This window comes from Pyrus communis, chromosome 6 (genome assembly GCF_041283825.1).
Source record: "Pyrus communis isolate YQ-2024b chromosome 6, ASM4128382v1, whole genome shotgun sequence".
In the NCBI taxonomy this organism is placed as follows: Eukaryota; Viridiplantae; Streptophyta; class Magnoliopsida; order Rosales; family Rosaceae; genus Pyrus; species Pyrus communis.
Window position 1 is genome coordinate 22,993,771 of NC_142570.1, and position 25,549 is coordinate 23,019,319.

A 25,549-nucleotide genomic window follows, 5' to 3' on the forward strand; every position below is an offset into this window, starting at 1 on the left:
TGGGATGTGGTGGGGGTCCTGGTTAGGATGTGACAAATTACCATACCAATGTTGTGCCAAAAAATTTGCACCATTGGTAATGGTACGGTATTTGTACCGTACTATACATTTTGGGTACGGTAATGGTATTTAAAACCATTACCAATGGTATACCGTACCATACCACTACTATAAATATTATATCATTTATTTATTCATATATATATATATATATATATATATATGATTAGGTATTATTATCATTATATATGCACTTTATATTTTTTTTCTAGTCATTTATCCAAAACCAAATTCTCACCCTCTAACCTTTACTTTCCCAATAAAAAAAACCTAAGCCTTCTTGCCGTTGCAACATCATATTTTCACTCATCTTGTCATCGACTTCATCTCCATTGCTCTCGTTTCGGCGACTCGCAGTCCATCTCATCTTCTCCTTCATCAAATTGGGTTGTCTTTCCACCTGGTTTCGTCTATCAAGTTAATTTTTACTAAAATTGCACTATCATCCTAGTGCTAGTTCTCGTCACTTGTTGGGTGTTAAGTTTGCTTCAAGTGGATGGTGAGTTCAATAATAAATTATTGTGCATAGCTCATCTATAAAGTAGAATATGACTTGACACTAGCACTATCATCTTAGTTCTAGTTCTCGTCACTTGTTGCCAAATTACCATACCAAAGTTGTGCCGAAAAATTTGTACCATTGGTAATGGTACAGTATTTGTACCTACCATACATTTTTGGTACGGTAATAGTATTCAAAATCATTACCAATGGTATACCGTACCATACAACTACTATTAATATTATACAATTTATTTATTCATTTATATATATATATATATATATATATATAATGAGGTATTATTATCATTATATTTTTTTTTTCTAGTCATTTATCCAAAACCATCATCTCACCCTCTAACCTCTACTTTCCCAATAAAAAAAACCTAAGCCTTCTTGCCGTTGCGACTTCATCTTTTCACTCATCTTGTCATCGACTTCATCTCCATTGCTACCGTTCCAATGACTCACTCTGTCCGTAGTCCATCTCATCTTCTCCTTCATCAAATTGGGTTATCTTTCCACTTGACTTTGTCTATCAAGTTAATTTTTGTACAATTTTAAAGAATGTAGAGATGAAATTTAGGATCTTCGTACTATTTTTTTTAGGGATGCTGGGTTCTTTCATCTATTTACTTTTTTTTTAAATGAATATGTATAAAATTCACATAATTAAATAAAAAAAAAAGTTTTAGAAACCCAAAGTGAGTGGATCAAAACACATTTGGGCATTGAATTGAGTTGGAAAAAAACCAAAATTTGGCCCAAAAGAGTGGCAAAAAAACAAAAAAAAAAAAAATGGTAATTACCATTATCATACCATGCCAACCAAACCACTTTATTTCTATTATGTGAATTTAGCTGCTTTGATTGGTTTGTGAGGGTTTTTTTTTTAATTTTTTTTAACAGACGATATTATCTACACTAAGGGGGAGGGGGGGGGTGAGCTTAGTCTCACAATAGGCTAACAATAATGTGATTCAATCGGTTGTTTATTAAATATTATTTTCTCTATTCTTAATGTAAATTCAATAGAATGTAGATTGAAATTGAAAGACTGATTTTATTATGTGAATTTCGTTGCTTTGATTGGTTTGTGAGGGGTTTTCTTTCTAGCATGATTTAAGATTATTCATTTACTTCAAATATTTGAATTTTCTTTTGTCAATTTACGTATATAAATACATCTAAAACATATAAGTCTCGCGTAATACGCAGTGATTAAAAAAATACATTCTGCACTCGCGTAATCATGTGCATGAAGGCTAGTACTTACGAAACCGACCAAAACCAAAAGGAGTCGATCATATATTTTTAAAATTTTTAATATTTGTTTGCTCTCCATATTATAGTTTATTTGGAACTCTTACCATACACGTGTCACAATTATGAGACTTTTTTGTGTTTGATTCTTTTGTGAGATTGTAACTAATAAATCATTTGCTAGCACCAGATTTCATTGGAACTTAGTTTTAACCGACTTGATAAAATTTTGATATTCAAAAACTTAATTTTTTGATTGAATTGGAATGTGCGTAATAAATTAACTCTTGAAATGTTGGATATTTTTTATCGATATGTTAGAATAGGCTTAAATCAACAGAATGAAACCGATTAACAATTACATGGTTTGGTAAAGTTTCAACGGTCCATTAAATGCTAGTTGGTTTAGCCATATTTTTATTCAAATCAAATCAAACCGAACTATGCCCACCCTTAGATATAACGTAACCTAAAAACACAAATAAGAAATGGCCCTGCAAGTTACCAAGAAGACATTCCTCTTCCACCAATTGCATTTTTTTACCGAGAAGTATTATTATCAAATAAAAAATCTGGTCTCTTGACATTACCCACTCAGTACTACGGTGGTTTTAGGTTTGAATACCATGAATAACGAATTAGATACCAAATTAGGTTGCTCATTGTATGGTTTAGCCGAACTCTATCTCTCTTAGTGTAAAATATCGATGTACTTAATAAAAAAAATAAAAAAAATAAAAAAAAGTAAACGCCCGTTTTGGGATTTGTACGGAAAATTCCCCAAGTTGAAGCTTGGCAAGCAGAAAAACGAGAACCCGGAGCCTTTTCCTGGGGCAAAGGCGGTTCTTGTCTTCTCTCCACTCAAAAGAAAATAATCAATCGAAGAAGATGAACCAACTGGACGACGACGACGATTGGGACTTAATTTTCACTGAACAAGCCGTACAAGTTGCCCAAGTACAAGAGCGTGCTTACTCTACTCAGCAGCATCACCCGCCGCCGCACCACAACCACACTCCTCCGCATTCTTTCTCGGAACCATCGCAATATCACCATCACCAACAAGAACCGCCGCCCCCTCCTTCTTACTCCAATCCCGTTAGGCCCATTTCCTACTCCCCTCCGCGAGAGCTCACTCAGAGGACCACGACCACCACCAATGCACTTGCAATTTCCCTTTCTCCTTCGCCTCCTTCTTCAGCATTGCCTCCCTCTGCTAGCCGCCCTGAACTTGACAGAGAAAAAGAACTCGAAATCGACCGCTTAAAGGTTAGGGCTTCAATGTTTAAATTGTACATATATGTTCCCTCTCTCTCTCTCTCTCTCTCTCTCTCTCTCTCTATATATATATATATATATATATATGCTAACGAATTCGGTGTATTAAACTGTAACAAATTGGTCACATTTAACTAAAGATTTGTTTGGTTTCTGACAAAATGCAGGAATAAGTTATGTCAAGAAATCATATTTTTGCCCAAGAACTTTTGATATTTGAAACAAATATTATGAAATATATTTCCTTCTGCTTCTTTGAACTCCGTAGTTTTAGTTTGAATTATATTTTGTCATGACTTTTCGATTACCTTACGTTATGACCTGGGTTCAAGAATTGTATACAGTCAGTTTCTTTGTGATTTTAATCATTTTCCCAATATTATGTTCTCTTTTCAAAGTCCTCTAACTCGAATTTGTTGGATTTTAATTGCAGGAAGAACTGGGACGTGTCTCAAAGCAGCTTTTGCACTTGGTACGTCTGTTTGCCACTGTAATTGAATAATTGTGCGCCGGATAATAACAAGATTAGTGCTTTTGTTTTGTTTTATTTTGTTTATTTGTTCTGTCGTTAGTCCTTGTGTACTTTTTCCGATAATGGAATGCATTCTAGTCTTTCTACATTTCTTTTGTATTGAAGAATTGGAATTACGTGTTCGTGCTTAAGTGAGTTTTTATGGTTTTATAACTGGCAAATGGCGATAAAAGAATTCCATATACTTATCATTTTCGTCTACGTGTGTGTGCTCGCATTTGTGTTTTCAGAATGTAAAACATAGAGTGAAGTGCGTATTGTCTTTCTATGAGTATTCTTAGTTAATGGGAAGCAATGCAAACACAATGCGTGTCTTGTATTCTTGACTTTATTGTACCACAACCTATTTTGTTACATTTGCTTCTGGAAATTTTATGGGGGTACAGTCATAATGAGGTGTTCTGTCTAGCTTTTATTATTTATTCTTTATGCCCTTATACTAGATGTTAAGTTTTACAAGTTCAATTGCGTGCATAAGAAGAGCATTTAGTTTTCTGTTTCTGACACTATCCTGTTTCTCAATCCATGGATTTTTATTTTCAACCAGAATTGCATTTTTGTCTTTGAGATTTATTTGTGGTTAAAGTTCCTGTATCCAACGAATTGTCCTATACTCACAGGAACAAGAATGCTTTGAACTAAGGAAGGAAAAAGACAAACATCGTAAATTTGTAAGTTCAATGACTGAAAAGAAAGAAGCAGCTACTAGGAACTCTGATAGTACAAATTTGTAAGTATAAACTCTTTCCATTACAGGGCATCAACAATATATGCTGTGATTCTAAAATGATGTTTCAGTCTGTTGCACCTTGCATAGTATGCTGATCATGCTGAAAGGGTGCTTGTCCAATGTTTACATTATCTTACTCTCTGTTATCATTATTGCATGTGGGAAAAGGTCCCGTGGCATTAAGGAATCTGGAGATGTCCTAGTCAATCATAAGGATTCTCGACAATTTCAAAATGCATTATGTTTAAGTGGTCAGCCTGGCTCTCGGATTGATATTGGTGAGATACGTTAGACATCATCTTCATTTATTTCTTTCTGTTTTCTGTCATCGCTTTTTATTTATGTTCATTTGTGCTAGGTGTGTCAACCTCTAAAGCTACAAGTGTTCAAACTGATGAAACTAGTGCTTCTGCCCGACAAATCCCAAATGATGACCTCTCAAAGAAATTACTATCCATCTGGGGCTCTTCAAATGATTCAAATGAACAAGAGTTAGGAAGAAATGTAATTTCGAATTTGCTTATGGATTGCCAAACAGATTTCCTGTTCCTTTTTGGCTGCATTGGCATTAATAGAATGGACAAGCTGGGAGATGATAGCTCTTCTATTGCAGCTTCGCAGTACCACCTACACATGTCTCATACTCCAGAAGCAGCAAAAGTTTCTCATCTTTATTCTGTCTTGACCAAGGTATTGTTTAATCATGAGATTTCATTTATCTGTTTAAGCAGGATATATCTTGAGATTGTATAACCTCTTCAAGCCTAGAATACAAGGCATATGCCAAATAAGCAACTTAAAACTTATTCTGAAATATAGATGTGCTGATAATGATCTGAAATTTCTCTGAGACATTCCTAACTTAACCTCAAAAAGATCATTATTTGGTTTGGGAATAAAATAGGGTGGAGGTTGAAGGTTGTTTCTTTTTGGGTTTTTGTATTTGTTTTTAGTTTGGACATGGTGATCCATGATCATGTTTGGCTATTTCAGAAAGAAATTATGGCTAAGGGATAGGGAATTTGTAGACCAAAAAAGGTTATTGGCCTCTTGTATTGTTTAGAGGCTGTTAATCAAATACGTTCCTCGTGTTTGGCTAACTTATGTATGATTACGGATTTGAATTGTCCAATAAGGTAATTAACATGCCAATCTATCTGGCCACAAGTTATTTTATGATAGGTTTTGGTACAAAAAATAAATAAATAAATAAAGCTGTGATAGGTTTTGGTGTTCCGGGACCATTTACATTGTAATGCTTGACTTTAATTATTTCATCTTTGTATGTATGTTGTTGGGCTTGGGTTGATGTACATATATGAGGGTTTACTCACTATGTTTTTGTTTCAAAACCAAGTAAATAGTACAGTTTGTGTATCATTGTTAATTGTATATATTTAAAAGTCAACTTTCTAAGGGACACTATGTCTTATTACACCAAGTTTTCTCATGGTAGAACAGCTTAGGCATTCAGCAGTATCTTTTAAGCAGCCCGGTCTTAGTACGATACTTTATTAAGCTTTGACTTCTTTAATCTTTACTGATACATGGCCCATGGAACTTGAATTAAAGAATACTAGATAAATAAAATTTAGAAAATATATTCATATGATGTTCTGGACATGTTATCCCTTTTTTTATGCTAACCTGGGTATATGAATATTGTATCTGTTGATTGTTCTTATTGCAGGCGAAAAATGGAATGGTAAAGTTGGAGGCCTTGTTTCAACCATTACTCAACCTCTGTAGTCTTGAAAATGTGAGTTGTGAATTGATATTATTTGACTTCTTGCACCGGTTGGTATACCTTAGATGTTCCATTTTGATTTGTATTTTCCACATGGACTTTTGAGTAGATGTTGCTCTAGAGTACTCTACTAGTGATTTTAAAATTTACTTTATGAATTGGGATCACATGTTCTTATATAAGGACACTAATGCAATTTTTATTTTATTTTATTTTTCTGAGATGTGGGAGGATATAATTTTGTGTTTACTTCCTATAGGAGGCATCTTCTAGAAAACTCATTACACACTTTTGTGTGCAACCTGGCCTGCAGATTAGGATTAGATTGTCTTGGAACTTCAATTCAGTTGGATATGTGTAATTGTCTTTTAAATACTGGTGGATACTCTTGTCTTGATCCACCTTTGGATCTTTGGTACTAATATTGACTCACTAATATTAAAAGTCTGTAGTTGAGTGCTGGGAGGTGATAGGTCCATGGTTTTAAAAAATATAGGTGTAGAGAGTTTTGGATGTTTTGGTGTTAGTGACGTTGTGACTGGTTTATTTTTAATTAGCAGGAGGCTAGTCGATTATAAAGAGAATACTTTAATCTACTTGTTTGTCATTATTTAATGACGTTGCTTAAGTTCAGTATTGTAATTATTTCCTTAAATCTCTTTCAATTTGGTTCTTGTTGCCTTTTTGGTGAATCAGTTCTTTTTTGGCATAGGTTATCATTGTTCAGGCATCTCTTCATATACTGCATGTGTTTTTGAGGCACCTGGTAAGGCTGGAAAGGCATTTTGAGAGAAGGTATATGTCATATGCTGTTTCCTATTCTGTTTCTATATCCGGTTTTAATTTGCAGGAGCTAGGAATACATGTTTTCGCATATGCTTCATTCCTGTTCGATTTGATCTTTCCAGTGCACTCTACTCAGGGTCAATGTTATGGTCGAGGGACTTGGAATGAAATATTCTTATGCTGAAAGTCAAAGCAAGAATGGAGTTTGGAATAATGGCATTGCAACTTGGTTTTCTAATATAGACTGGATTTCTCTCTTTGAGGTGATCCTACAAACTACCATGAAGAATACAAACCAAGGTGTAAGGCTAGAAGCAGTCTCTGTTATGAATATGATTATAATGAGAAGTAATGCCTTTGTGGAGAGAGAAAAGTAAGAATGCAGTGTTCCTTTTTTGTTAAACTTATACTGTTAACTTTTTCTCTTTTTCTGAGTGTAAGTCCCATGAGAGACAGGTTTGGCCAAACACTGGTGTTTGAAATTCTTTCACAGTTGCTTGCAAAGGAAGCTGGTTTTGAGGCCCGAAAACAAGCCGTGCAACTTCTATATATGCTACTGAATTGTAAGTCCACATCACTTTAGTTCATTTTTTATTTTGTTTTCTTTTACTTGTGTTATAATTGCATGAAGCTTAGGTGAACAACTTGTAGTTTAATTTAGTTTTTCTTGTTTTTTGTAAGAAACATTGTTTTATTGGTAGAGAAATAGAGTACTATCACAGTGGAGAAGCTAGCCACCTCATAATGTAATAAAGCATCTGAAAGGAAAAATGGGAACCAAATAACCAAACTCTAATGGTAACATTTGAGGCTTTTGAACTACTGTAGCTTTGCAATCAGCTCGGGTAGAAAAGAATGCTAACTCCTGTTCTCAGAAGAAACCAATGGCCATATTGCTGACCAAAATCTGACATTGCCCCATAAGTTATCCATCCCTTCACAATAGCTTTCAAAAAGCCTCTTTTATACTCGAAACCTTTTCTGCTAGTAAATATATTTATTCTCAAACTGTAGAGTGTAGTATATGCTTTCAAAACATTTTGCGACCTTGAAACCTTATTTTGTAGGTTTTTTTACGTGTAACTTGTTGCCTTTTCTTTTTAGTGCCTGATTGTTTCGGTTGTGGGAAGCCTGAAAATGTTATCTCATTAGTGCTACCTTAAGCAGCTTACCACTCAGTTGAAATCAGCTTGTTTGAGGACTGCTAGAGTTTGACGTATGCTATCTTGATTCTTATTGAACTTGTTCTTTCATGCCTGACTTAAACCCTGAAAAACTTGTGGTTCCTTACTGATTTGAAGGTCCTAAAATACTGGTCAAGTTCTGTTCTGATTATAAAGAGGGGAAAGCTGCCCTTGCTATGGATGATAACGTAGGCGATGCATCAGGTTACCAAAAATGTAGCATGATCCTTCAAGGATTGGCAGATTGTATAGCTTGCTATGGGAACAGTTTAGAGGTAGGCATTATCTCTGCTTTTCTCTCCTTTTCAGCTCTACACTTTCCTTGAAGTTTATTATTTGTTTATTGCCCTGCTTGAAGATATATTAATGCGTAGATTGATCTGGTGTTCTATGGAAGAAAATGTATTTATGCGTGTTACACAATAGTAGGTGGAGATGGGTAACTCCCATCTCATAAACCTCCGAGCAGAGTTAAGGGTTTATGTTTGATGATATACATTACCAAATATCAACTGCTTTCATATTATTGTACACTCAGGAACTGAAACTTCGCAGAATTGCTGTTCTTTTATTGGCTTTCCTAGCCTCGTCTGGAACATCTGGCTTCGAAATACTTGTGAGTCACAAGCTCTTTCGAGATGCAAACTTTTTGATGTTGATTTTACAAGTTTTGGCATCGGAGGTAGATACAGAACCAGCAGTTAATACTGATCAAGCACAGATTTTCAAAGAGAGGTAATTGCTGATGCCCTTGGATTTTTATTTCTGATAGATGCAAGTATCACACATTCATTACTGAGCATTAAGTTTCCAAATTCTATTGTTGTGTAATTTTCGTTTATTGCAAGTGCCACTAAATATCTCATAGTAACTTGGTGATACTGGTTCTGGTAATTCAAATTTCACCCCCCTCTTCTGTCCTCCGTTTCTGATTTCTCTTTTTCCTCTCTACAGACATTAAAATGAGTTCACATTAGTTGTTATATTGTTGTCATTGGTAGTATTAACTTGATTTGTCGTTCAGTTGGTGTGTTCAAGAACAAAAAGCATATGGTTCCTAGTTTTCAGATCTTGCAAGGAATGCATGTGATATCTCTGGAATACATTCATGACTGTATATCTGCATGACGAAAATCACCTATCGATCTCTTAATTATTGCTCATATTGTGATAGTAATGTTGTGCAGGACCTTGCTGTTGAGGGAGGCTCTTATACTACTTAACAGGCTGGTTTCAAACCCAGCATATTCTGCCACTGTCTTGGGTTTATTAACAAACAGCAGAGACATGGCCAGCTTGACTGTTGATGTTGCAAACCGATTGTCCCGAAAAGACCAAATATGTGAGAAGTTTGATGGCATGACAAGGCAGATGCGCGAGTCTGAAATTGTAGACCTAGCTCGAGCATTTAAGAAAAGGGTGTTCATATATTTAGGAGATAACATACAGTAAAAAAAAAACATTGCACCCTTTTGGCTCAAATTTTTGTGTATTTCTATGTATCAGCGTTGTTTTTACCACTGTTTGTATGTTTCAACATTAGACACGCAAGCAGTCGTCATCAGCTGTGCAGTGCAAATTCCGGTGGCAGCGCTCAACCCCCCAGCTGGAAATGTTTTTCGACATGCGGGCGCTAGTTATTCAGCTGGAAATTTTTGACAGGTCTCAGTGGATGATACATATGATTCCACATTTACCTTGTAATGATCAAATTCTTGCTCAAAATATAGAGAGAGAGAGAAGCAGCTTCTATTGATTAGCATCTTTTGCTAATGTTCTTATGATATGCATCTTTTCAACAGAGTTTCGTTTAATTATTGGTGACTTAACCGGAAAAGGACTGTAAAACTTCAAACCAAACTGGTGTCTGTTTTACGGCACGCACTGCATAACAGCATAGAAACAGTATGCATCCTTGCGTTCCGGAACTGAACTGCAATGCTGCATGCATTCGTTTTCTCGTATTAGGAACCAACCAGGCCGAATACAGCGATAGAGAGTGGAAGCCATAGGATCCGGTTACTCGCTTCAAATCGAAAACATTACCGGAAAATGAACTACAAATTTCCCCACCGGTTGTGTTGTCATAAGAACAGCTTGAGCATCTTATACGTCCAACCCTAACCCCCTAAAGCGTTGGACATCGGGTGCGGCAACATACACATTATCTTATAGTTCCCAGGAAGGCATCCGTACAGCGGGTAGATGATGATGTTGTAGCGAGCAGACTTGCAACACATAAAAAAGTCTCCGATAAAATAGTAGAAAGACACTTAGAAGTAGGTATACACATGGTAAATATAACCTTAATTTTACAACAGATGCCCCTGGCATTAAGGACCACTACTATAAACGTAGTCCTAGTTATTCTGTACACGAGTGCCCCTGGCATTACGGATTACCTCAACCCGAAGGTAATCTCTCTGATCCAACCGCATCGCGTTACGTATTCATTTACATGTATTATTTATACAAGTATATACACTGGTACTACAGGCCTCATTTCCCAGTCTCAGCAGCATGAGTAAGTATTACTTCCATGACTTCCAACGAGTTTGAAGCTCATCGCTAAAGGGGTTGCTGGGCAGGGGACAGTACTCCCCATCCGTCATGCTCTCTATGGAGTAGACTTCCCACCCCCCTTCTCTCCAGTATGTTGAATAAAGTTCCGGGATGTGCGAGATTTTGGAATTATCTTTTCCATCCGTGCGAATCGTCTTTATCAAATCCACCGGCATATCAGAAAACTCGAGAACTTTCAACTCTGTCAGATGCTCAATGCCGGAAGGCACATTCTCCAGGAGCTTACACCGTTGAATAGTTAGCTTCTCAAGACAAGCCATTGCACCCTTCTCCACTTCTATGCATCTCAGTTCATCAAGTTTGTCCAGGCATAGAATCTTGAGCTTCCCAAACCCATCAGCTCTGAAGCACAATCTGTCTCCAACGAATGCTTGAATTAATTCAAGTTGAACAAGATTAGGAATGTGTCGGAGATGGATGAGTGGATCATCCTTTAACCTACTCCACTTAAGAGACAATCTGACTAGGCTGGGGAGCATAGGAATCCAATGGGGCAATGCGTCCAAACGTCCTCTCATGTACAGCCGCTGAAGAAACAAAGGAGGAGAAGATAGGTGTTGAAGATCAATGATCTCGTCTTCTTTGACTGAAGCTATAGACAGGGCACAAAGATTTGTTAGCTTTTCGATAGACGAACACAGAGCCTTGCCATCTTCTTTTCTCAATTTTAAGAGGCCTAACCTCCTCAGTTGATTTAGCTTGCCAAGCTCCCTTATTATGGTTCGGCCATCTTGGTTTACCTCTACGAAACAAAGCTTCTGTAGTGCTTGCAGAACCCCGATATTTGGCATGACCTTAAAGCCCTTCTTTGAATGAAAATGTTCGTAAGATTCAAACTCATGTAGATATACCAGAAGATGGCGCAGCCGATGGAGCTTCAATATCTCAACAGGAAGTTCTTTGACTTTGGAATGCTTAAGGTCTAGAGTTTCTAGATTCTTAAGCTTCCCAATAGATCTCGGAACAGTTTCCACCTTTGTTTCCCGCAAGCTTAGATATTTCAAATGATACAAGTCCACCACTTCAACTGGAAATTTCTCCAAAGGTGAGTTTTGAAAGTCTAACACATTTAGCAGCCTGAAGCCGCTTGGGAATAATCTAGGGATGGATGGCTGTTCAGTGACACCGAACATGAACAGGGAACGCAGTTGGGACACTGACCTGTTTGGCTGAACATTTTGTAGTGTGCCATGTATCGATAGGCGTCGAACCCTCTCAGACCATTGCAAGCTTTGTTCTTTCAGGATTGTGGTGAAGTTCTGATCTCTTGACTTCGAGATGATGATCTCTCGCAAAAGGTCATGGATTCGACATGTTTTTACCCTTCCATCGGGTGTAGTAGTTGCCACTTGCATTAGGCTTCTATTCAAGAGTTCCTGGAGATAGTCCTCTCCTACCTCTTCCAGTGTTTTCCCCTCCTTTGCTTCTATGAATCCCTCTGCCACCCATAACCGGATCAGTCTCATGCGCTCGATTAGATGGTCCTCAGGAAATATGCTCAGGTACAACAAGCAGGACTTGAGGAAGTACGGCAAATCATTGAAGCTGAGGGAAAGTACTTTTTTTAAATCATTGAGTTTGTCGTTGCCCTCAATTTCAGCCCCGAGACTGTGTGCAACCACATCCCACTCGTCAAGTCTACGTGTATTTTTTGTTGCCAACACACCACCGATTGCGACAATTGCAAGGGGAAGTCCCTCGCATTTTCTTAAGATGTAGTTACAAATTTCCTCCAAATGAGGAGGGCATTTGTTATGTTGAAACGCCTTTCTGCAGAATAGATCCCAAGACTCGGAAGGAGGCAAGGGCTTTAAGTCATAGGCCTTACCTTCAGATAGTACACTTGCAGCAGTAGTGGCTACATCTGATTTTCTCGTAGTGAGCATAATTCGGCTGCCACAATCATTGTTTGGCAGTGCATATTTGATAGCATTCCATTCGCTCAGGTTCCATACATCATCCAAAACAATCAGGTACCTCTGTTTCTGCAGCAACTCCTTAATTGTTGTCTTGAGCTGGTTGTCGGACATGTTCGTCACCATCTGTGGAACTTTTCTTCTGATTGCTTTGAAAAGTTGTTGAACCATGTCTCTGAGTAGGTCGCCAAATTTGAATGACCGGTTAACTGTGATCCACGCACGCACTTTGAAATGTTTCTTGACTTCTGGATCATCATAGACTTGCTTGGCCAAGGTGGTTTTCCCCATTCCTCCCATTCCAGCCACCGAAACTACTTCACGGCCAGAGCTTCCCTTAAAAAGCCACCCCACCAGTTGACTTTTGGGCTCGTCAAGGCCAACAAGATCATACTTGTCCAAAAGAAGGGCATCTCCTCGACGATCTTGCCATGTATTTCCTGCACTGTCATCAGCCTTGCTGAACTTGTGAAGAAGTCTCCCGTGAACCTCACCAATCTCTTTGACTCTTGAGTTGATGGCTTGTAAGTTGGAACCAATCCGATAACCAGCTTTGGCATTCTTAATACAGCAACCCAACCTGCGGATAGAGCCATAAATTCCATATCCATGATCATGATCATGATCATGCTCTTGCAGAAGAGCAAATTCGTCTAGAACGTCCTCAGCTTCATGAGCAATGTCTCTAACTTGCCTCACCCACACTTTGAGTTCCTCGTCAGTTTCCTGCAGCACGTCTGCAGTCCTGAGAAAGGCCTTCATCCTTTCCAACTCCCATCTCAGATAGACAGCTTCTTCTCTAACCCCTAGGAACAGGTGCACCTCATTTTCGAAAAAGGATGCAAGCTTCTCCAGCACAAAACATACAGAACTCTCTGCCATAAGTATGGATCGTTTTTATTTGTCACTCTGAAATTGCATCGATTTCATAAAGACATTGGCTGCATCCAGTCCAAGTCACTTGGCTAGTTGCATCCATCCAAGTAAGTCCATTGAGAGCTCAATCCTGCAGTTTTATACACAACTATAAGCAACACACTATACATACATACATACATACATACATATACATATATATATATATATAAAATAATGTTAGCATAACTGTTAAGTAACTACGAGACTTCAACAGAATTCAACAAACAAGTGTCCTCTTGCAGACTGGACCTACCAGGACATTGGGAAGTTTCGGTGAAGTTTAATATCAAACAGGTGGTGTGCACTTTCCACCTTTCTGGAACAACCTTTTCTTAGGCTGGGTGAGAAGTGCCCTTCTTGCGATTCTTAAAAGAATTGCAAAAGAAGATGAAACCCGCTTTTAGTTCTCCCGGGAGTGAAAGTTGAAGGGGGAGCACCAAGGGACAAACTTGCTCACTTTTCTTCCTCACAGAAAATGGTTGTAATGCTATCATTTAATAATAGGAATTCCCATACCTTAGCAGAAGATCCTGCATCTGCAAAGGATCCTTTAAAACCTTTTTTCTCGAACAACCCTGCACCTGCAACACATCCAGGCAAGGTAAAACAAAAAATCTCAGTCCGATTGATACGTGTATGTAAAAAAAAAAAACTGGGGCCGAGTTTGCTCATCTAATAATTCATTGCTAAACTTGATATCAAGACAATCTTCAATCTTTAGCAGTTTTTAATATGGAGCCAAACTCAATTCAAACAAAGTTTGATCTACATCCCCTCATGCGGCATAGAGAAATGACTGGCATTATCCAAATGGACTAATTACTCCATAAATCTAACAATCACAAACAATCGGATTTCTTTCATAACAACGGTATATTTGTTGATTTGAATTAAACATATAACAAAACAACACTAATATTTCTCATAAAAAATGATCCTTTTTCTTTAAATTAAATAAGACAGCACTTACCTATAGCTTCACAGATTGTATGTAAATAATTCACTAAACACACAACAGGAATCCCTCCCAAGTTTTATTTCTCCTCTCTCAGTTTTCATGCCTCCACCCTTTCATTTCCAGCTTCAGCACCATTAGATTCCTTGCACCCGTTCAACAATTCGGATGACCTCGCGGCCAAACTTTGCTTTGCTGCAGGAGAAACACCGTGCTTTCCAACGATCGACTCTAGAACTGCCTCGGAAAGTAGTTTGTTTTCTGTCACCGCGTTCGCAGCTTCAGGTACGGATGCATCTCTAGAGAAGCTAATCTGTGGCGAAAGCGAGAGGGAAAGATGTCAAAAATCCGATGTAAACTACAGAACTAACCATCCAAAAGTAGGATTACTAACCGTTAGCGATCCTTTGGGAGATTGCGTGAAAACAATCAAAACTCACAAAGAAAATCAGTCAAATTCCTCTTTTATGTCAGGGGTGGGATTAGTGTGGGAAGTAAATGGAGAAGTGTACTGGAAAATTACCCCAAGGAATAGAAGAGGGTCACGGTTCTTTCAGTAGACAAGGAAGGTCAGAGAAAGAGTGAGAGATGAGAGGAGAGACGACCGCGGAGTGAGAGAGAGAAAGTGGAAATGGAAGGAAATGTCGAGAGGAATTCGAAGCGGACCCTTCGACGATGATCCACGCGTGGGTTGATATTGACAGCCATGCTTTTATTTTATTTTTTTGAGGTCAAGTATTTTTGATTCCGGGGATACACATAAGGATAAGGAAGACAGCATATGTGTGTGTAGGCAAAATGTTCATGTTTATCCAAGCTCAATGGTGAATTTCGGACCCGACGGAACGAGAATTTCGGACAGTCCAAGAGAGAGTGATATGTGCTTTTGTTTTGTGTGAGATGGGTCAGTGGAACTGGTTAATGGAGACCGTTAGATTTAAAATGAGTGGTTCGAATTTCTCGGTTTCTCGGCTCCAAACTTTGAGATTCGAAGATGATCTCCGTTCACATTATACTGTATACCAAATTAACATAAATATATACAGATTCTTTAAGGGGAACGGATTCCACTTTTTGAAAAAAAATAGGGATTAGTTGTGGGGCTCATAAGACATCGAACTTCAAAGATCCGAACCATCCATTTTTGAAGTTGCACCTTATAGATCATTCTTGCAAAGTATTAGTCAAATCTGAAATATTTGAGGCAACTAATTGAGTTCAAAGAAATTGACAAATACTATGTTCAAGAAACATTGAAATTTCATCGCGACAATTAAATGAGCAAGTGGTTTCGAAATGAATTGAATTTTTGCATAGATGATCTACGAGACTTAAAAAATAAACGATTCGGATCGTTGAAGTTCAATATGGAATGGGTCTCAAAACTAATCTCTAACTTTAAAAAAAAAAAATGGATGCCTTCTCTTATAAGTCTCTGTATGTGTGTATATATTTAATGCCTTACTTCATAAGCATTGTTGACAAGTAAATTACGAAGCTTGATAGAGAACCAAGTTAATATAAGCATTTATATTAACTTGCTTGCGTGGTTAATTTGCGAAATTAACGTAAATATTTCATCCGAGGCAGTGCATAAGGATAAGGAAGACAACTATGTGTGAATAGGCAAAGCAAAATGTTCATGTTTATCCAATCTCAATGCTGACCTTATACTATGTACCAAACTAACATAATTATATATATATATATATATATATATATATATATGATGCCTCACATCATTTGACAAGTAAATTAAGAAGATCGATACAGAGAACCAAAATAATATAAGCATTTATATTAACTTGTTTGGCCGGTTATATTACGAAAGTTTAGATTTATCTTGTACCTGTCAGGAAATAAATTAAGAAAGTAATCAACAAGTTAAGGTGGATGCTGGCAACTTATTTGTTGAAATACTTGAACTTTCTTGTTTCACTTTTTCCGCTCTTTTACTCATTTTATAATATTGGTTGATGATCAGAATAGTCTTCCTTTTAGATCACCTTTTAAGCACCAACTCTGCAAAAATAAAAAATAAAAAAATAGGACAATAAAAAATCCTTTAACCGCTTGATTAACATCATCAATTTTTAGTGTTTAAGTGAGAAACATGGTTTGTCCATTTCGAATTTAGTTAATTTTTTGCATAAATGATCTTTAAAGGGTGATCTCCAAAGTAGACGATTTCGATCATCAAACAATATTGCAGGATAAAAAAAAGAGCCGAGAAAGTAGAACTAAAAGGTTGCTATAATTCCTCATAAATTAATCTTAAAGTAGTCATCCATCCTGATGTTGAAGTTATTATGTATGTCATGCGTGACATCAAATCCTAAATAAGTCATTGATCTTAATTCTAGAAGATAAGTGATCAGCAACACATGCTTTCTTTTTTCATCTACAAGAATCGAACCTAAAGTCTCTCACTTACAAACGAAGAAGAATATCATTAGACCATACTACTAAACTACCATGTTCGTGTACGCTACCCTGCAACTGGACAAGCTAGGACAACTAGCTTATGAAGGGGTGACACATAATTTTAGAACTCTTCAGCTACTTGATCATTTCGTTTCACTTACGCCCTTCCTTCTACTTGATCATCCTCAAGCTCTCATTCATTTCATCTACTTTTTCAGAAATCTTAGGTCATCACAGAAGGTAAACTGCAGTGTAGTTGTATTTTCTTCCTCGTTTTCGCTGTGGGTTTGCCGATCGGAAATGGCTCCTCAACATTACAGAAATTCACTGGAACTGGATGCCATATTGGGTAGTTTAGAGTGACTGAGCACAATCATTTTCCTATGCACAAAGTTTTTTTCCATTCATTTCTGTATATGTACAAATGTTGGTGCCCAAGTACGGCACCTTATTCTTCAGTAAGTTACATATATGAGTTGCAAATATTTGCAACAGTAATTCATCTGTACATTGAGTGACTTGCTTGCACATTACGTACAATGACTATTTACAATTGTACATACGACATATATATACACACACATATATACAAATACAAAGTATCATGGATCGGATTTAAACCTTCCATAGAGGACGAAGCTGATCATGGCTTCTCCGGACAGTTCCAGCTACAGATGATGAAGCATTTTCTATCTCCCCGAAGCTCTCTATTGAATACACATCCCAGCCCCCATCTCTCCAATAGGCTGAATAAACATCTGGGATATGTTGAACTTCCTCATAATCTTCGCCTTCTCCATCTGGTCGCAGTTTCAAGATCAATTCATTCGGCATTTCAAAGAATTCAAGTAACTTCAGTTTGGTAAGGTGCTTCACTCCCGAGGGTACCCTCTTCATTGACTTACATCGTTGGATAGTCAGCTTCTCAAGGCATGGCATTGCTCCCTCCTCCACCTTCACGCATTGGAGCTTGTCAAATTTGTCGAGACCCAAGACCTTGAGCTTTTTGAATCCCCTTCCATTGAAGGATAACATGTCACTATCACAAGCATGGAGCAATTCAAGATGAATAAGGTTGGGCAAGTCTTGAAGATGTACGAGTGGATCATCTTTCAACTGACTCCATTTCAAAAACAGTCTGGCCAAACTGTTAAGTGAAGGTATCCAGTTCGGCATTTCTTCCAATCGTCCTATCAGGTATAGGCGTTCGAGGAACTGAGGAGGGGAAGAAATGTGATGGAGATCAATAACCTCACTCTCTCCCGTTGAAGTTACAGAAAGCGCACGCAGCTTGGTTAAACTTTCAATTGATAAGCACAAAGCCAATCCATCTTGTTTTCTCAATTTCATAATTCCAAGCCTCCTCAATTGCTTAAGCTTACCTAACTCCCTCATTGTCATCTCACAACCCTGATAATTTGCCTCAATAAAGCAGAGCTTTTGCAGGGACTGCAATTCTCCTATGTTTGAAAGCGCCGAGAAGCCAAACTTGGAATAGAAGTGTGCATAAGATTCAATCTTAAGACGATAAACCAGGAGATGGCGAAGTTTTTGGAGCTTCAGTATCTCAAGAGGCAATTCAGTGACATTGGTCTTTTTAAGATCCAACGTCTCCAGGTTACTAAGATTCCCTATGCTTCTTGGAATGGATTTAACCTGGGTTTTCCTCAAGCTTAGATACTTTAAATAAAACAGGTCCAGGATTTCTCTCGGAAATGTCTTTAGAGGTGCAGCTTCCAAATCTAAAACCCCAAGCAGCCTAAACCCAGTGGAAAAATACTTTCTCATGGATGACCTAGCAACCGCCCCAAAGAAAAATAAGGAACGAAGTTGAGGAACTGACCTTTTTTCTTGTACAGTTTCCAATGCATTATGTATTGACAGACGACGAACTCTATCAGGCCATATTGTGTTCTGGTCTTTGACTATGGCTGCAAAGTTTTGATCCCTCGACTTCGAAATAATAATCTCCCGCAAAAGACCATGAAGCCGATAAGTTTTGACCCTCCCATCACTTGTGGTGTCTCCCACCAGGATCAAATTTCTGTTCAAGAGCTCCTTGAGGTAGTCCTCAGCTACTTCCTCCAAAGTTCTTCCTTCTCTAGCTTCAACAAATCCTTCCGCTATCCATAAGCGAATCAGTTTCATACGCCGAATCAGATGACCCTCGGGAAAGAGGCTCAAGTATAAGAAGCAAGCCTTGAGATAATAGGGCAAATCATTAAAACTCAGAGAAAGTACTTTCTTTAAATCTTCAAGTTTGTTATTGCCATGAAGTTCAGCTCCAAGACTGCGGCAAATGAAATCCCATTCATCTATCCTGCGCTTGTCTTTTGTAGCCAGTACACCGCTTATTGCCACAATTGCAAGGGGCAAACCCTCACACCTTTTCACGATACATTCACATCTTTCCAGCAAATAAGGAGGACATGGCTTCCCCAGAAATGCCTTCTTAATGAACAGCTTCCGGGACTCGTCAGCAGGCAAGGGCTTCAAGTGATAGACCTTGCTTTTGGATTCCGAGCAAGTGGTGAATACAACATTACGCGTAGTGAGCATGATTCTGCTGCCAAACTTCCCTTTGGGCAGAGCATATTTGACAGTTTCCCATTTGTCAGCGTGCCATACATCATCAAGAACAATCAGGTACCTCCTTTTCTGCAGAAAGTTCTTAATTATTGCTTTCAGTTCATTGCTATTCTTGTCGTGCACACCTTCTGGAACTGGCCTCCTGATTGCATCAAAGAGTTTATGAATGATGTCTTTAAGGAGATCCTCTACCCGAAAAGATTGAGAAACCGTGATCCAAGCACGGGGCTTGAAATGTTTCTTCACTTCATCATCATCGTAGACTTTCTTCACCAAGGTGGTTTTCCCCATACCTCCCATGCCAGTGACTGAAACTACTTCAAGTCCAGAGCCACCCCCGACCAGCATCCTGACAAGTTTCTTTTTACGCTTGTGTATGCCCACAACATCAGTGTTTTCTAAAAGAAGAGCATCCTCTCGTCGGTCATGCCATGTGTCACCTGTTGCAAATTAAGGGTGAAGTTAGGAAATAACATTGTACTGCAGAACATAGCATTTGAGAATATCAAAGTGTAAAACTATAGCAAGGGTTCCGTATGTTTCATCCCCTTGGGGTTCAACAGGTCTTACTAGAAATGCTATGAGGAAATGTGGTGAGCGGATAATTTTAAACTGAACATAGGAAATCCGCATATAGAATTAATGAATTGTAAATGAACTAATATTGAGCCACCTAGAACGATAATGATTTACGGTTGGACTCATCATTTAAGTAAAAAAATTACTGGTGTGGTGTTTATTACCTGGATTGGTAAATATTGAACCTTTCACAGCATTAAGCTTTGGAAGAAGTCTTTTGTAAACTGCAAAAATATCTCGAATTCGGGTGTTGATGCTCTTTAACTCCCAAGCAACCCGGTAATGAGCTTTTAAGTCCTTGACACAGCCACAAAGCCTATAGTACGGACAGTACATTTGGACGCTTTCACTGTTATAAGGTTGGAGAATCGCAAATTCATCGAGAAGATCTTCTGCGTCATAAGCAACATTTCGCACTTGCTTAACCCATACTTTGAGCTCCTCGTCACTTTCTTCCATTGCATCGGCATCCCTCAGTAAGGCCCTCATGCGCTCCAATTCCCCTTTGAGGTACACAAGTTCTGCTCGAACCCCTCTGAGCAGTTGAACCCCATTTTCAAAAAACGGTTTGATCTTGTCGAGCACAAAGTTGACCGCACTCTCTGCCATTCTCTCACTAACTTGTTATCCACTCATCATGGTTTTTTCATTGCTTTGCAGTTCTTCTTTAGGTAGTTTGATCGTCGTGCTAAATAGGCAAGAAGCCCTCCGCGTTTCCCACTTGGACAAGCAACAACTAAATTGAATGAAGGAAACTGCAACTGACTTTACTGCAAATGCTTCACCACAGGTTCTGATGGATCAAGATGTCTATAAAATTAAACTGACGCAGACGTTTTGAGCGACTTGGTCCACAAGAACCTGTGGTGAAGCATTTGCAGTAAAGTCAGTTGCAAGCATTTTGGCCGCAAGCATTTTGTGCAATTAATATATTACATATTAATTGACGCAGACGTTTTGACAGGGCAAAACTGACGCGACTTGGTCCACAAGAAATTTTGGGCGCAAGCATTTTGTGTAATTAATATATTAAATATGAGAGAACACAGATTGTATCATACCCAGACAGATAGGGCAAAACAAATAAAAATATCAGAACCATCAGCGGCACGTCCAGGGAAGGTTGGTGCCAAATTTTCAAGAGAATACGAATGAGCAAGGATCAGGTCAGTGTGAATTCAGAAGAGAGATTTCCATCAGTCTCATAAGTTTAACTGACGAGTAAAAGTCTACTAATCGTCGATAATTACTTCCAAATTCCCAACCAAAGTGGAACGCAAAACTTTTGTGGTGTACTGTGTGCAAGAACAACTGCAGTTTCTTGAATACAGCGGATCGGCTACATATGCGTCTCGTTTTTTTGTTTTTTGTTTTTTGATATTTCGCCAGCACTGTCATGTGTAACCAGCCGAGGAATTCCTGATCAGTGATGAAAAGACCAAAATAATTTAGCGCCCTGAGGGTAGCCGGGAGAGGCGACGGCCTAGGGCCCCCAAGTGAGAGGACCCCAAAATTCGTTTACCTTATGCGTTAGCTTACAGATAAATAACGTAAAGTAGAAAATATTTTAAAGTTCAATTGTTACCGTGTTGGTTAAATGAAATAGAAATTGGTTTATCTCCTTCTCAGCGGTTTGATCCAAGCAAATGCATTTATTTCTCTTTATTTTCTTTGTTTTTTTATCCGTTTTATCCTTCATTAAAAAAAAAAAAATTATACATAAAATTTTTAACAAAGTAAGCTATTACCTATCTCATACAGTTTACAGGAATACACAACTTGAGATAACCTAAATGTCAAACAATGGATTTATTTTTTTATTTGAAATTGATCAAATAGTGTACTGCTTTCAATAAAGATTGAGTGACTTAGTTATGCTATCGATCGAAAAAAGATAGGAAGAAAATTTGATTGAGGGATGTTTTGATGTGTTTACTTACATGATGGTGTTAAAATATTCGAAACGATAAGTTGAAAGACTTTGACGCATGAACACAACAATATTATATTGCATCAAATCTTAAGGGTTCTATGTTTTTTTTTAAAGGTTTTCACAAAACTTAATGAGTCTTTCATGTTTATATTTGATCCGAATGTCGAACTGGTTGCAAGTTGGAAATACGTTCTAGGTTGGAGGTCCAAGTAGGAAAATCTAACCTTCAAAGGTGCATGTGTAAATTATAAGTAAAAATATACAGAATTGTTAAGATGGTGGCGGAAACCTAGTGCTTTTACAAATTGATTTTCAAAAACTCTTTTATTTTATCTCTTTAATTTTGGAAGAAGTTCTTATTTAATTTTTAATTAAAATCTATTTTTAATATTACTAAAATTCATAATCATTTTTCTCAAATTCCGTTTTCAAGCGATTAATTAGGAATTGATTTTAAATAAATTATTTAAATAATCTTTGTAGAGAACAATCTTTTATGAGCATTTATACTACAATTATCTTGTACTCTTATAAGTATTTTGTATAATTTTAACCTTATTTGTGCATGTATTAAAATCTTATCCCTATCCTATTTCAGTCTCATAAGTTTAACTGACTGGTAAAAGTTTACTAATCGTCGATAATTACTTCAAAATTCCACACCAAAGTGGAAATGCAAAACTTTTGTGGACCGTAAGTGTACCAGCCTCTGAATTCCTGATCAGTAATGAAAAGACCAAAATAATTTAGCAAATTAGGTTAAGGTCTGATCTGCTAGCAAAGTCTTGGTAAACACCGTACATGTCTATTTCTCTGATGTGTATACTTACATGGTGCCGTTAAAATATTCGAAAGAACAAGTTGAAAGACTTTGATAGATGAACACAACAATAAATAAATAAAATATATACATATAACGTGTATATATAAATAATAGTATTATTATAATACTAGCATTTGTCTACACACTTTGTGTATGTGAACACAGTTTTATAGAAAATGAGAGGAAGAGAGAGAGAGAACGTGGGGCGAGTAGGAGGTTTTGGTTTTTTCTTATTATTATTATTTTTTTAATTTTAAATATTAGAGATATTTTAATATCACCTGTAGGTGATGTTTCAATAAAAAACAGTAAAATTTGGACCTATAAAATTACATTATTGTCCATCATTTTTTTTTATATGATAGAAGACTAAATTATTTTTTCATCATCTTCTGATTGACAAAAAGAATTTCATTAATTAATAAAGATATATAGTATATACACGTACATTTAGCATTCAATTCCAGGATATGCGTATGTTCTTGTTCATCAAATCTGGTAGGGTTTTCTGGCGTGTATTATATAATATTCTTTTTGGCCATATTCCTTTTTGTCGAATCCGTGACCCCAACTAAGGGTTTTCTGGCTTTATATATAAGAGATAAGAGATATCTGGCCAGGGCTAGGTTGCTTTGTCCAACTAAGGGTTCTAGAATTTGATTTTCTTACCTCAACTGGAAAAAGAAACAAATTACCATTCAAAGTATGTATGATTTGTGTGGACGAGATGATCTTGTAATTGCTTACTTATCGAAATTGGATGCAAGTTCTCATCTATTTCAACTTTAAATCGCTATATTCTATAGTTCAATTTGTAACTCAAGTGATTAAGACACGTGTAAAGTGAGACGTAAGAACCGAAACATATAATAATATTAACTATGCAGATAAAGATCTCAGGTTTATGCTCGGGCTTTTAAGTAAAAGAAATAATTATGCAGATGAAGAATCTTCACTCTTGGTCTCCTAAATCTATTAGTTTCACTGGGACCAGGAGCTGCTTGGCTCAACTGGGCTTGGCGGCTAGGTGCAGCCGTGGGCTTAAAGCCATGGTTTAGATAGAGGTCCAGCACGAGCTTGGTGCTCAAGCATTGGGCCCTCATAGATCAGGCCCAAATCGGAAACATATATATCCATGTTTTCAGGCCCTAGTTGAGTTCTAGGGTTTCAACATCCCTTTTTTTTTCCTTTCTTTTTCTTTTCTTTATTCACACATATTTAATTCACATAATAGCAATTAAGATTATCATGCATATACAATTTATGTATCATCTAAAATTCGTTAATCATAAAGTTGGGTCATGCATTATAGTGAAGGTTCATGCAATCAAGGCTGAAAAAATAACGAAATAAACACCACTGTTTTAGAAGAAGCTAGATTGCGTGATGAATATTGTGAACGGGTTTGTAGGTGTTGTTTCTTCAGGTTTCAGCTCTCCATCTTCAAAACTTGTATGACGTTCAACACAAGAAAAAAAAATTGAATCAATAAAAGTATATGAATTCAATAAAATCAAAATTCAATCAATTAAGAATAATTGAAACGTAATACTCCCCTAATTGAAGATGAATAAATTCTCTTTAGCACAGCGTGAAGAGTGTACTGATAACGTGTTGTGGCCTATATTTAACTGAGGGGTGTGGCATGGAGAGAAAAAAGAGTGGAGAATAGACTTGAGAAATTATGTGTTAATTCCCAAGTCCTTGTGCCTTTATTTATAGTAATAAGAATGAGAGAAACTTGCTCTCAAAGTAATACAAAGTCTATTAGGAAAAATCTTCTAGATCCCAAGGGATTCCTAATCTATCTCTACTTAGGATTTACACAATCACAATATGTATTAGAACATATGCCACAACATTTATATATAGGAAGCCTTTAAACGAAGGGATCCTAATTTATTTTATAAAAATGGGGATTAGCTGTTAGGCTCACACCACATCAAACTTTTAACGATCCAAACCCTAGGCCTGTATATTACATACGATGAATGCAAATAAAAAACATATGAAATTATGAAGCTTAGACAAATTGAAAATCATAAATTAACAAGGTTTGGTAAATTATAAGATTAAATTGATACAATTGAAATTACAGGCACTAAAGTGCGATTTGAAGTAAATTACAGGGATCAAAAGTGCAATTAGCAAAAACTAAAATGATAAGAAAGAAAAGTTCAAATAATTTGCATCAGCCGGGAAAGGAATCCGGTTCTGTACCGTGGCAGGGTACTATTGTACCACTAGGGCACTGATGCTCTGCTGGTGGGAGTGTCTCTTTTATTTAATATACTAAAAAAATATAGAAATACCGATGAGACACAGCATTCGCACATCGATTGCAAAGGAGTTTGTCCCTTCGTGGGCGTCTCTGCCTTTCCTCCGTCCCTCCGGGGGAATCCACCGCCCCTTCGGGGACATCACCCCCACATTTTTCTAGTCTCTATATCTTCTACACCAAAATATACGGCTCCAAATTATCCAATGTTTTGTTTTGCTTTTTCTTCGTTGAGTTGTTCACCCACACTATACAAATATTTCATGCACAATGCACCAACACAAGTTGACAATAGCCATACGTCACCTGTGTTCGCCTTTTCAAAGGCATCTCTCTTTTTTAAAGGGTTTGTGGCATATCACGCCTTGATAAGATCTCCGTTTTACATCAATTTCTAAAATGGTAAGCCTTTAAATTCACTTGCACTTGTACTACACTACTGTTTGCCTCTACTAATTAGGTCAGACAAG

At 37.3% G+C, this 25,549-nt stretch overlaps 3 protein-coding genes across 4 annotated transcripts; 1 reads left to right on the forward strand and 2 right to left on the reverse strand.

Moving 5' to 3' along the window:
- Positions 1-2,590: 2,590 nt before the first annotated feature.
- On the forward strand, positions 2,591-9,882 carry SUV2 (protein dimerization). 2 transcript variants are annotated; one of them, XM_068448804.2, is made up of 12 exons: positions 2,591-3,093; positions 3,536-3,574; positions 4,255-4,364; positions 4,533-4,642; positions 4,723-5,054; positions 6,055-6,123; positions 6,824-6,906; positions 7,034-7,270; positions 7,354-7,460; positions 8,199-8,356; positions 8,637-8,816; positions 9,269-9,882. In XM_068448804.2, exons 1-11 carry the CDS (start codon positions 2,713-2,715, stop codon positions 8,784-8,786), a joined length of 1,776 nt encoding a protein of 591 aa, XP_068304905.2. In that variant the 5' UTR covers positions 2,591-2,712; the 3' UTR covers positions 8,787-8,816; positions 9,269-9,882. The 2 variants fall into 2 exon arrangements, with proteins under 2 accessions (XP_068304905.2, XP_068304904.2); XM_068448803.2 differs by having other exon boundaries at positions 2,595-3,093; positions 8,620-8,816.
- A 428-nt stretch (positions 9,883-10,310) lies between these two features.
- LOC148696461 (disease resistance protein RPM1-like) lies at positions 10,311-14,766 on the reverse strand. The gene is made up of 3 exons (XM_088696047.1): positions 14,469-14,766; positions 13,752-14,079; positions 10,311-13,586 (listed from the first exon to the last, which is right to left on the reverse strand). The coding sequence occupies exon 3, from the start codon at positions 13,460-13,462 to the stop codon at positions 10,613-10,615; it is 2,850 nt and encodes a 949-aa protein (XP_088552173.1). The 5' UTR covers positions 13,463-13,586; positions 13,752-14,079; positions 14,469-14,766; the 3' UTR covers positions 10,311-10,612.
- A 2,487-nt stretch (positions 14,767-17,253) lies between these two features.
- Positions 17,254-21,408, reverse strand: LOC137710838 (disease resistance protein RPM1). Its single transcript, XM_088696048.1, has 3 exons — positions 21,107-21,408; positions 20,210-20,906; positions 17,254-19,906 (listed from the first exon to the last, which is right to left on the reverse strand). The coding sequence occupies exons 2-3, from the start codon at positions 20,652-20,654 to the stop codon at positions 17,493-17,495; spliced, it is 2,859 nt and encodes a 952-aa protein (XP_088552174.1). The 5' UTR covers positions 20,655-20,906; positions 21,107-21,408; the 3' UTR covers positions 17,254-17,492.
- Positions 21,409-25,549: the final 4,141 nt, after the last annotated feature.

Bases quoted from the DNA above. Each gene is read 5' to 3' on its own strand.
- SUV2 (XM_068448803.2), top strand. From the start codon at position 2,713: ATGAACCAACTGGACGACGACGACGATTGGGACTTAATTTTCACTGAA. The intron at 3,094-3,535 runs GTTAGGGCTTCA...TTTTAATTGCAG, and splicing joins TCGAAATCGACCGCTTAAAG to GAAGAACTGGGACGTGTCTC. The intron at 3,575-4,254 runs GTACGTCTGTTT...CTATACTCACAG, and splicing joins CAAAGCAGCTTTTGCACTTG to GAACAAGAATGCTTTGAACT.
- LOC148696461 (XM_088696047.1), bottom strand. From the start codon at position 13,462: ATGGCAGAGAGTTCTGTATGTTTTGTGCTGGAGAAGCTTGCATCCTTT.
- LOC137710838 (XM_088696048.1), bottom strand. From the start codon at position 20,654: ATGGCAGAGAGTGCGGTCAACTTTGTGCTCGACAAGATCAAACCGTTT. The intron at 19,907-20,209 runs GTAATAAACACC...AATTTGCAACAG, and splicing joins TTCAATATTTACCAATCCAG to GTGACACATGGCATGACCGA.